At 37.6% G+C, this 12,773-nt stretch overlaps 1 protein-coding gene across 3 annotated transcripts in view; it reads left to right on the top strand.

Annotated features, from left to right (window-relative positions):
- Window positions 1-2,831: 2,831 nt before the first annotated feature.
- Window positions 2,832-12,773, top strand: part of LOC102226233 (low-density lipoprotein receptor-related protein 1-like) — a 93,036-nt gene continuing 83,094 nt past the window's right edge. For all 3 annotated transcript variants that reach the window (XM_014469659.2, XM_023330809.1, XM_023330806.1), the window contains exon 1: window positions 2,832-3,464. In XM_014469659.2, coding sequence (XP_014325145.1) covers window positions 3,392-3,464 — 73 coding nt within the window. In that variant the 5' untranslated portion in view covers window positions 2,832-3,391. The remainder of the gene's footprint in view (window positions 3,465-12,773) is intronic.

Here is a 12,773-nt window from a genome sequence, read left to right as displayed (position 1 = left end):
AAATGATTGAAATTGCACTCCTGAATGTATTATGAGCACACAGCGCCCTCTGTAGGTTGAGATTATCAGGCGACTCAAAATTCTTTCAGAAAACAAAAAAAATTAAGTCACAGTTTTCTGATTAAGCTTGCATAGATTAGATTTAATTTCTACAAGCCCTTCTTTGCTTGAAGCTACAAAACAATCCAAATCAATCCAACAATCCAATACAAACTTGCAAAAGGCAATATTAAAAATTAATAAATATCTACACCTAATCAGTAAATTACACAAGTTGCAGGTTGTTTTGATAATATGTACTACTTCTGTAAATAATAAAATAGAACAGTTGCAGCTGGTTATTCAGTTGTTTTACTTTGTGGTAATAAAATAATCCTAACACAAAATAGTTTTATCTAAGATTCGTTCCAAATAAATAAAATGTTCTAATTCAAGCTGTCAGATGATGTGAACTCAAGGAAGAGTAGCATTACTTTGAAATATTTCAAGCTTGTGTAAAAATAAAAAGTAGCTTTACAAAAATGACTCAAGTAACAAAGTATTTGGTGAAAAGGCTACTCAACTACTGAGTAACTGATCATAAAATCTGTGTATAAAAGAACTTTGTTATGTTCTCCTAGTTATGTATATGTTTACTGTGTCTTATTGATCTCTAAATGACTCATTAGATAGAAAATAACATTAAAACAACAAAGCAGGTGTAAAAAAGAAGTCTGTAGGTGTGTCTGTGTCTTATACATTTTCTGTTAAAATATGTTTTTTCTTTCTTCATTGAAATTTATTGTGTTGGCTAGAATATCCAAAATCATTACCCAAGTCAGAGTAACAATATTTCACACAAATATTACTAAAGCAAAAGTAAAACATGCAATTCAGCAAAAGTACCTATAAAAAATTTTTTCACCAAAAAGTTACTCAAGTAATTGTAACAGAGTAAATGTAAAGATCCATCTCTAGTTATCAGAAAACTTAGAAGAGTTTTCAAAGTGGTTTGTTTTATCTTATTGCTAATGATTCCATGTTTATCCAATAATAAATCTGAAAAAAGGCAAATATTAATATACTAGTGGGATGTTTTACAAAGGTAGAATATTCAGGAGTTAACTGAGATTAAGCCTTTCTAAACTCTAGATGTTCTCACTCTGCATGTATTGGATCTCTCCTGGTAAACCCGCTCCCTCCAAGATGCAAGTTGCGTTGATCTCTTTAAATTGCCCTCAAGAGTGAGTGAGTGTGTGCATGGATGTTTGTGTGTTGCTGTATTGTCCTGCGATATTTCCAGGGTTTCCCCTGCCCTTAGCCCAGAATCCAGCCCAGCACGACTCCACAGACCCCACACGGATAAGAGGGTATAGACAACAAATGGATGGACTGGATGGATGGAGAAATTGATTTCTTTGTCAAGGCAGTTATGTATGTACTGCACCACTAGATGGCAGACTTTAGCATAGAATGCTCTGATACCCGTCCACGTACACCTCGACCCATTGTTTTGTTTTTCCACAAGGATCTATTATTAGGACGAAAACATCAGATTGCATCATTTTGTCACATACACATCATATTATTTTTTTTACCAATGATTTTCTGCAATACTTCTCCACCACATCTATCTCTGTGTGTGTGAGAGTTAATTGAATGAGAAGCATTTGAAAGTAGAAGTCATACTGATGAACCCTAACAAAGTTGATTTAAAAACTATTAAAACTTGCTATGTTTTCGTATGAAAAGAAGCTCCGGAGTTGGTAGAAATTTTGAGCCACCATGTCCGCTGTATAGTGAACCAGTTGCAGCCCGAATAAGGCAGGCTGAAATACCACATAATCAAACCTCACGGAATAGCTCCTTTTTTTATGTAAGCAATAGATCCTTTCTAGAGTAAATTATATTGCTACTCCTATGGAAGGAAAATTCCCCCATATACTAATCAAAATTTAAACTATGGATATTTGAAGTACAATCAAATCTCCACTGGAAGACATGGCAACACAGAGATACAAAGGGCAAACAAAGATGCATACAAAAGTCGAGTATTTATGACGACCTAACCTGAATGTTTTTGATTGTCAGAACGAGCTGAAGTACCTGGAGAGAACCCACATATGTTCCCCGAGAACTTACAAACTTCAGGCAGATTGTTCACAGACTGGTATTCAAACCCAAGGCCTATTGCTGCAAGACAAGAGCAGCAGACCCATAAGTATTCCAACCCCCCAACCCTATTTCCTGCACAATCAAACTTCCTGGATCTTAAATGTCATGACAAAATCCATATCTAATATGTATTGTGCTCCAAATATTACCAAGTGAATTCCTAAAATCAAAAATCAATATTGTTTGTAAATTGAAGGGTATTTTACAACTAGTTACTATCATTTAAAACTATTTATTTAGATTTTCCGTTTTTGGAATTCAGTGATATTTAGCCTTTAAATTGTGAGATGAAACGCAAAAGTTACCTTGGAACTTCAAACATGGTGCTAATAGAATAAGACTTACATGAAAATACTGAATAAAACATTACTGAACAACACAGAAATTTGCACAACTACCACATTTGAGTAAAACCATCTGAGTAAAACTAAATCGAGCTATTTGTGAGCCTTAAGGCTCAACTCTTCTAAGAGGGTTGAGCCGAAAGATACAAGGACGCTCTAAAGAATAGAGATAAAGGCAGACTTTCTATTACCAGGTGGAACAGAACCAACATGTGCGTTGACGTTGCCGTCACACTATTATATGACAAATCAGGGTGCCATACCCTTAAAAATGAGTTGTATTGGAGGCATGCGCAGTTTTGCCCCTCAGTAATCCCATTTTGAGGAGTTGAGCGTTGCGTCACGGGCACGTCCACTGTGCTGGGGCTCGGAGACGCTGACCATCCACTCATGCATCCAGAGGCGCAGGGAGACGTTGGCGCTCCTTGGGAAGAAACGCGTTTTTTTCATTTTCATTTCTCCTTTTAGTTTGCCACGGACAGATTCGGACGGGTGACCGGCTGCAGCGCTCCTTTTGTACAAACTGGACGACCCGCTTGTCAAGCACACAGAGACACAGCTTCCACTACGCATCATGTTTGAACGCCGATAATCAGTTATAAATATACATGACTGTGCTGCGGCATCGCCCTTAGCCTCATCGGGCTGTAGTAGCTCTGCTCTTTTTTTTCTTTTTTTTTTTTTTGTTGTAATTGTTATTATTGCAAAAAAAAAAAAACAACAACAACAAAAAAAAAAACGCCTGGAGAGACCACCGTGTGGGTGCAACTGGAGGAACGATCGCACCCCGGACCATTGAGAAAGGTTCGGATGAGGTGGTTCGGTTTTAGAAATCCAGCCAACTTTTCATCTTTTCGGTTCTAGCAGCAGTGCCATCGGGCATTGCTCAGGAGATGGCGATGAGGTTGTTCTACTTGGGATTTATTCTCTGCTTGGAGGTCATGTCTCCTAACGGTGCCACCGTAGGTAAGAAGCCTGTTGTGTGTGTGTGTGTGTGTGTTTTTTAAAAATGTCTTTATTTAAGAAGAAATGGACACTTTTGTCTGTTATAGGGGTTGGGGAAAACATCCGTGCAAAGGCCTATGTGGTCATCAGAGCTGGAGTAAAGCGAAAGAAAAAAAAAAGAAATGCAGTTTTTCTTTTACAATGAATCCTCATTTGAAGTGGGGGGCTTTTTTTTCTTTCCCCAGAGAGAGTTTGGTACATTTAGGTTTATTTTGGCCTGAAAATCTCCCTGCGTTTGTAGCAGCTTCTGTCTGAACAGACAGAAAAGGGGCCTCCATGTGAGGACGGCAGACAGTGAGGTTATTCACTGAATATTCAGCAGGTACCATCGCAGCTCATTCCTGAGCGACCTATTTACAGACAAAAACGACACAATTTTGATCTGCTGTTAATTCCCCTTCCTTAAAAAACAACAACAACAAAACAAAACACATCATCTTCTTTACAGCTACAGTTGGTAGCAACCATTCAAACCAACCTGCTGCTTTTAGGCTCCCAAAAATAATGAATAAAACAAAACAAAAAGGGGATCAAAAAAGACGTTTTGCATCCTTATCCAAAAAAAAAAAAAAAAAAAAAAATCGGATGCGGGAACATATCTTCCGGATCAGCTTTCATGTTTGTTTTCAGTTACTTGGCGCAAAATGAAAACAACGTTTATCTGCCTGGTCCTTAATGGCGTGACTTGTCCTGACGTGTATGCCGACTGTGGGCTGCCTGGGAATTACAGTTTATTGGTGACAGCCAGGTATTTCGGCTGAAGAGTGAAATGAATAGTCGTGTATTTATCCTCTTACGTCCCGGGAGCTCTTTAATGCTCCCGAATCCCTCTTGGTAATTATGAGGTATCAAATGCACTATTGCTCCTGTGACAATGCGATGCAGACCTGTTGAACTAACCGCTTGCTCTTTCTCAATGAGTGGCAGCATTTTCCCCATTTTCACAATTTTTCTTCTCTCTTTTTTGGCACCATTTCAGTGCATGGGAAGCCACAAACTTGTACCAAACATGCCCAGTGCCAGATCATGACCTGGCTGCATGCGATGTGAGTTCGGCATGTATAATTTTAGTTTGTGCCGTCCCAGAAAGGAAGGCGTAACTAGCTGGATTGCTGTCATCCAGGCTTTATGTCTGCGAAAACGAGCACGAAAGGCCTGCTGTTTTACCAGATCTTCCATAAATTGGGCCTGCTCAGAATGTAAGCTGTAGCTGAGGTTGCAGAAGTATGCAGGCTCCACCCTCTGCCTCCATCACTATGCAACATCTGGACACAGGGAGACCATTAATCCAACTTAGATGTGATTGAAAAAAAGGGATGGGTGAGGGAGGGAGTGAAATGAGGAGAAGAATCAGTCCACTGAAGTTGATGCATAGTAACTGTACTGTGCACGACTTTTGAGCGACCTCCCTCTTTTCTTTCAGTTTTGCATCCGAGCAGACCGATTCTCATGTGGTCTTGACCAGTAGTTTTCCAGGCTTGCCGAAGGGCTTTTCAATCCATTTTCTTTGGACATTTACATAGATGTTTAACATTTTATGCCAGTCGCATTTCATCTTTTCTTGCAAAAGCGTGATTTCTCCTAGGGATTTCGGATCCTACAAACAAACAAGAGAATCTGTCAGAAAGAACAAATTTGTAGAGCTCATGCTGACATCCTGCATGTTGGCATGTGCCAAATACTGGCAGAAACCTGTTGAGTTTACAGTGTCAATAGGTCACAAAGTAAATTTGGTTTTTGTGCTCAAATCCCCGATTACTTAAAAAGACACAACGTTAAGAGTGTGGATTTCATACGTTGCTACAAGTGCACCACTTCTGAGGTTATAAAAAAACCATACTTTAAAAACTGCTAAACAGTCATCCTACTGTTTCGACGGTTTAAAATCGCCGTAGTGACATGTCAGAGTAAATACCAGAGGTTTTTCAGGCTGTATAGAGCTTAGAGTACCTCTGTGCTGACCGTCTCCCATCTTTTGCTGTATATTGCCACTAATGTTAAAAAGAGTGGCTTTTAGAAATTTTGTTTCTAATGGTAAAATGTATTGACAGTCAAGGATTGGAAACTAAAGAAGCACCAGCCATCACCCTTAGTAGTGCTCCTTTAGTAGGAAAGCTGTTTCAAATTAAACCTTTTTATCTTTTTGGCCAAAATTGTCATATTGTATTATTTTTATTTTTTATTTATTCCCTAAGGTAGTCCTTAAATAGGAGACAGCCCTAAAAATTCTGTAAAAGTATGTAATTAGATTGAATCCTTTTCCAAATTTGGATAATTATGGGCAAATTTAAATTGAGTATGAAAGAAAGTCTCAAGTTCCAGACTTTATATCTCATTTAAGATGATAAAATGCTGAATTTATAGAAAAATCAACCTCTTACATTGCGTTCTATTTGAATGACCATGTATAATTTTAGTTTTCCACATCACAATTTGAGTTTTTGTCCAAGTCATCGATCAATTTATAGTTCCTCTAAGATACCACTACAACATTTTGTTATGTTGTAGTGGATAAAGAAACAGGCTTAGTCTAAAACCAAAAAGGGCAAACTTCACTGCAGTTTGGCTTCCAGATATTTTCTATTTTTGAAACCAAAATTAAGGTTTAGCTTAGATGCAAAACAACAATTTGGAATTCCTACTTCCAGGAAATGAATGAGTTACTCATCAGAAACCAGGCTTTCATAGATCTGTATTTTATTTGAGTAGACACAAGGTTTGTACTTGCATGTGCATGATGTCATAGAAAACACTGGAAAAAGCTGAAAATGGAACTGGAGAAAAGTAATGCATTTTGAAATATTATTATAGGAACTCTGCATGTTGGTCAATGACTAGTCATAAGCCATATTTCGCCAGGGATTTGTTTTATTGCATGGTTTATCGGCCAGTGGAAAACAGTTTTGGTAATCCATTATTCACCAGATCCATTCAGGAACCACAAAACCAAGAGCCCTGCAGCAAACTGAAACATCTCAACAGCTGTGCCTCTTTAATGATTAGTTTGTACCAAAGAGGGGATATTTCATAGTCTCAGCTGAATTTCAGATGATTATTATTCTAAGAGTAAACGGTGTCATTTTTAAAAGTCATTTAGGCAACAAACTTTTGATATATTATTCTTATTTATTAAATATTCTTATTAATATTAAATAAAGAAACATATTATATTTGACTTTCTTTTACTCTCACACTTTGTACAGACCTTAGTGTCAAAGCTTTTAAGGCTTAAGGACAGTGATCAAGTTGTTACAGTCAGGCAAAATCAGTGTCATCACTGAAATATTCAACAATAACATCTCAATTTCATATTTTTCTAATGTCATAGGCTACATTTCTAGAAATATAGGATGCAGACTTTCCTTTTGGACTGTCTCACCATATTACCAATCGAAATGTTAGTGTTGCAATTCTAAAATGTTGACTGTCTTCCTGTCAAAAAGAAAATACTTTGCACAGGAAAACAATCAGAATACAACAAGAGAACATTCCACTCTGTCAAAAAATGTTGCTTAAAACATTTATTGCAATGCGTGGGAGTTTCATTTCGGAAACTTATAACTCAAATTGTTGGGGAATTAGTGAAACATAAATGTATAGAACAACTTAAAAGCATTTTTTTAACACTAAGCCTATCTGGCATGATTGATTAGTCACTGGCAAAACAAACTATTTCTGTACCTTGTTGAGATAACAATGATTCTTGTGAAGAACGACTTTTAAATTACATTTTTATTGTTTCTTTTTTAAATTCATGCATTTAATTGATCCTTAATCAAGCTAGTACAGTGGTAAATCTCAAAGTTATGAAGTTATGATCTCCCTAATGTTAAAAAGCCGAATCCCTGTATGTGAAATAAGCCTTAAAGGCTGCAGATATTAAATTCCTGAGTTGCCTGCATGTTTGACTGACTCTTTGAATGAGACCGTACCATCACTGACAACATCTGGCTCAGACATTTAACAGCCTTCATTGAAATTCAACAGGTAATAGCACTTGGATTACTCTATTGAACCTGTCAAAAGGGAGGTCACTTGGAGTTGTTTTTGCAATGCTGCACACCCCATACTCTTTGTTGGCTATAAAACGTCTCCGATTAATCATTTCATCCTTAAAAAAAAAAAAAAATCTGTTTTTTTTAGCACAATTTTCAGAATGTGCTAAAAAAAATGTGACTGTAGTCAAATCTAGCTGAGTACTTCCTTTGGGATCTGCTGCATATTTTAGTGGAGTCTTTGTTGCAGGTGTTTTCCATTTTGATCCACTCCACAGAGTGAAAACAATCATGAAGCGATAACAGCTGGGTACCCTTGACTTTTAGTTTGAAAATAGATCATGGTTTTATCCCCCGACTTCCGGCTCTGTGTTACGTTAGATTGCTAAAAGAAGATAAAACCAAGTAAAGATTAATGTTTGGATGCTGCTGCCTACATCTGGTGGAAATCAGTTGGCAGTTCTTGTTGAATTCCTTGTGAAGGTTTTGCTGTAATTACTGTTTTTGCTGTTTACATCGCTGTTTGCACCATTTGAAGCCAATGATCCCAGACAGGAATGAATTGGCTTTAGTAGAATAAGCAAGTGTAGGTTTTTGTATTTGAGATTCATTCCCCCCCTAGATCATAGAAAAAGAGTTGATTTTAAATTCTTTTTCTATACCGAAATAAGAAGACAGTGTTTCTTAAACCTTGTAATTTCTCAGCAGCTGCAAAAATATAGACTTTGTTCTGTTTTGTTTGTTGACGAACTCGTCACATGGTGCTTTAGCCTGACCAATGATCTTCGCCGCTTGTTTTTGGAGGCAACCTGCTGGTCTCTGTGTTCTCTGGCACTGAGCTTTTTCAGCTCTTGCACGTGCGCGCTGGCATGTTGACGGGAGTTGCTGGCTTTGGGCTTGACTGGAGAATCAATTGATCTCAGGACAGTTGGCCGCTTTCGCACTCAGTTGGGGCAGAAAGGCTGATACATGGAGATGGGGCTCAATTTCATGGGCTGCTGCAAAGTGTCAGAGCTGTTTGCTTTAATCAAAGTCACAGAGCCTGCTCTTTTTAGATTGTGGCTGTAAGCTCAGTTTCATCGTGTTTGCACTTAAGCAAATGTTTATCTAACACTTACATCCTAAATTAAGCAGTCTTTCAAAAACCTTTTTTTAAACATTTTGTTGCCAAACTGTTGAATATTGCATATTTTTACTAAAAAATATATTTTTTGGCTTTCCTCATATAATATTAATATAACATTAATATTATATGGTGCATTTAAATTTCTAATTGAAACTCTAAATTGATATTGGCCTTTCCTGTAACATCATCAGGTTGTCTTTTTTTTTTTTTTGCTGAAATGGAGTTAATATTCTGTTATTGATTAGAGTAACCTCTCTATCTATACCAGGGACTTTTAATCTTTGACTTTCCTTTTTAGTACTCTATTTTTGCCACAATTTCAAAAACATGTATGTATGTGAATCATTGCAAGAAGCTCTAATGGGCATTCCAAGTTTTCTGTGGATCACTGACATCTTATAATCTTACCTCAATACAAAGATTTAATCTTTAGCAATGAGAAGTAAATTTTTTATTCTTCTATTGTTAGGTGTCCTGTGAAAACAACTATGAAAATATTGAAGCAACATCTCAAGACATCAGAGAGCCAGTAACTTTACTCCCTTCTGCCTTATTGATCGCAATCCTAACGAGGGATGACGCTCTCATTAAATCACAAGAACAATCACCCTTCAGACAAAGTAAATCAACTTGCTCTCCCAACCCACTGGATTAGTTCCTCATCCCTGCCTTTCCCCAGTTGCTTCAAAGGGCTGGTTCAAACCAGGATTTACAGGAGTTTAAGTTGCAGTGAAGCCTCCATTTATGTGGTTCAGCCTACATTTTCTGGCTCTTGTATTGTGTTTTCATAATGGTTGAATCTGGCTGTACTGTCCCTCTGTAATCACACTGAGCTGTGTATGTATGCAGAGCGGTGGGTGGGTGTAGAAGAACTCTCCTCTGGAGGCAGCATGAACGTGTTTAAGTTTGTCCACCATTCAGATTGGTTATTTTGTCTCTTATCCCAATTTTTTAAAATGCTTTCTTGTGTGTACGTCTCATGATGTAATTAAAGATTCTGGGTTAAACTTAAGTTAAATGTAATTTAACTTAAGTTAACACTTAAGTTACATTTAACTTAAGTTAAATGTAACTTAACTTAAGTTAACACTTAAGTTACATTTAACTTGAGTTAAATGTAACTTAACTTAAATTAAATGTAACTTAAGTATTACATTTGAAACACTGAAGTTGGATAACGCAGTATGTCCAGCTGAAAAGTAGTAATGGGAAAGCCTCTACATTGAATTGAAGTTCTTAACGAATTCTGTTGATTTTCTACAGGAAGAAAAAGGAAGTCAGGAGAACTATTCTGTTCTGAGTTCAGTACTGAATTATCTGCACTGCAGTAATGTAGCTGTCAAAATATTATTTTGAGGTCTGTTAGGCGGCTATCTTTTGGCACTTGTCATTTAGCCTTAAAAAGTCCCTGTGCTAATGTTTGGTTGATGGAAAGAAACATAACTACTTAGCTTGCGTCTGTAGTCACAACTTCTGTTTTCTGGCTTAAACACAGACAAAAATAGGCAATGTCAACTAATAACACTGCCTATGAAAAGAAGAAGAAAGGCGTTTTTAGTTTACATACTTTATGTTCACAAGCAGCAGCTGCTTTCACCCCAGTGGTCTGATTGCTTCTTTTGCTTCAGTAGTCTCTAAGAGCCCTCATCTTTGGACTCTTCCCTTAAATCCAAGTTTTAAATAGTTTAAATATCCTGAGGCAAAAACTCTTTCCAACAAAGACTCTTGTTTGTGAGTAAGGAGAAAGGTTTCGCCTCTGCTTGTGTTTAATGCCACGGATTTCACCTACATTTCCTATGATTTTTGTAGCAGTGTGACCAGTAAATAGATACACTATGATTGTTTCTGTGATTAATTTGACTTGCATTTGCATCTATTAGAGATGCTATGTCATCAATCATAATTCTAATTTTTCGTTCTTTCTCCCGGAAAGTGTGTTTTAAAAGTAATTATGTTGTTTGAAAACCAATGGAAAAGTATATTGTGATTTATTTATGCTTTCAATATTTGTACAGTTTTCTGGTTTTATGTATAAATATATGTGCCTTTTTAAATGTGGAGCATTCTGTTAACCATTCGATAGTGGGAAAATGTTTCTTTATGATTACTGACTTACTAAAGTGCTGACTAAATGCTTATCTTTCTACTACTTTCCTTATGTTCTTTTTAACTCTGCCAAACTGACTTCAGTATCAAATAATAAAGTGTAGTCGTGTTACTTTCCTTTCTCGCTAGAAGTTGTGATCTCATATTAAAGGAACACAAAGGGTAGAGTTGATGGTTGATGAGAACCAGGCCTTCCTCATATTGTACTCATTGCACCCCAACAAGGCTATAAAGACAGAGTTCATTTATCTGCTGTATTTAACCCTTTAGGCTCTTCTTTGTCCCCATTTCGTTGTGATCTTTTCACAGCATTTAATAGAATACATGCTGCACTGATCAACCTTCTAAATGTCTCCAAAGGGTTTATTTAATACTTGGATCTAGTCATTTTGAGAGGCTTTCCCATTGGAATCTAAAGGAAATCCTACATGTCCTGTATATTGTTGCCTGACTCCCTGATGTGCCTGTATTTAGTAAATCAAAACTCACAATAAGTGTAGCAGAGCCAGGGACACCATTCTACATCGTCACACTTCAGAAGATTTCCTTGAATTCGAAAGCAAAGCTGTTCATCTCTTATTTTTTTTTCTCTCTTTTTTTTTTTTTTAGTCAAAGCTCCACACATGAAACCAATTAGAAGGTGCTGGAATGTGCTGCACGGTTCTGGAGTTGATCTGTGGAGGAGGATGGCCTTATTTAGGAAGAGGGAACTGGTCTGGGTTGGGGTGAGGGAGAGAGCGGTGGGGTCAGTGTTTCATCCCAGCTGGTGATGGTGTCTGGAGGCTTTCATCACTTTGGCTGATGAATTGGTGCCACAACACCATTTACTCACCACTGCATCCTATTTCATCCCTGAGACTTCCTCTCAGCGTTTGAGATTGGGTTTTTTAGATTACATAAAAACAGAGAGACACTTAAATTGCCTTGTGTGAAGGAACAGATGGCCTTGAGAGTACTTTATCGGTCTCTTGGGACAGACGGTTCTTTAGGAGTGGTGCTTTGTGTACATTTATGCATTTGCTCGGACGTAATGGTTTTTGCTATGCGTTGCGCTCCGGGGGGCAGGGGGGACACGGGACATCCATTGTACGCTGTTCAGGATATAATGCAGAAGGAAGGGCAGCTTGTGGTAATTAAGGCTTGGCAGTGTGCTCAAAAGTTAAATCCAGTCACCCTACTAGAGCTGGTGCATCCACATTCCAGGAAGTAACTTAGGGATTTACAGCATTATGTGTATTATAACTCAAGATTTAAACATTTGTTCAGTAAATCTCTCGCTGACAAAATTACGGATGAGCCTGTGAGCCAGTTTAGCTTTGCAAAAAATGTTGCTACTTATGGTGCTTCCTCAATATGCAGTACGTTTCACAACTTAATAAGCTAAAATAAAAACATGTTTTTTGGACTCAACACTCTGTTTTCAAAATACTGTATTCTTTGTAAAAAATAGTGAGGGGGACCTCTAGAAACTTCAGGTGGTTGGGATTTTATATGACAATCCAACACAAAATAGCTTATGGTTTTGTAGTGTAAAGAAAAGGATGCAAGGTTTTTAAGATATTTTACAAATAAAAACCTTAAAAATGTGACAAACGTATACATGCGTTTTAACTCTGACACCTCTAGGTGAACTGAAACCTAATATCTGTCTGTGAAGACCTCAGAGGTTCATCAAAGAACATCTCACAAACAATCTCAAGAAGACCAAAGAACACAGCAGGATGGGTCAGGGAGAAGATGGTGCAGAGCTACAAAGAAATGACCACCCAACCATGCTGACCGCCCTGGCAAGAACAGTGATTAGTGATGCGCTCCACAAATTTAGCCTTTATGGAAGAGTAGCTGGTTTTCCTCAAGGTGCTTTGGTCAGATGAGACCACATTTGACATCTTTGACCTGTGTGCAGAACTGTGACACATCTCCCTTTACTCACCATTCTCACTGTGGAACATGGCAGTGACAGCAGCATGCTATGGGGATTCATTTCTTCAGAAGGAAAGATATTGTTAGCGTTGACTAGAAAGGCTAAATACAGGGTAGTTG

The sequence above is a fragment of the Xiphophorus maculatus genome, chromosome 1 (genome assembly GCF_002775205.1).
Source record: "Xiphophorus maculatus strain JP 163 A chromosome 1, X_maculatus-5.0-male, whole genome shotgun sequence".
In the NCBI taxonomy this organism is placed as follows: domain Eukaryota; kingdom Metazoa; phylum Chordata; class Actinopteri; order Cyprinodontiformes; family Poeciliidae; genus Xiphophorus; species Xiphophorus maculatus.
Note: the sequence above shows the minus strand (reverse complement) of the source record. Positions and strands in the feature narration are given on the sequence as shown.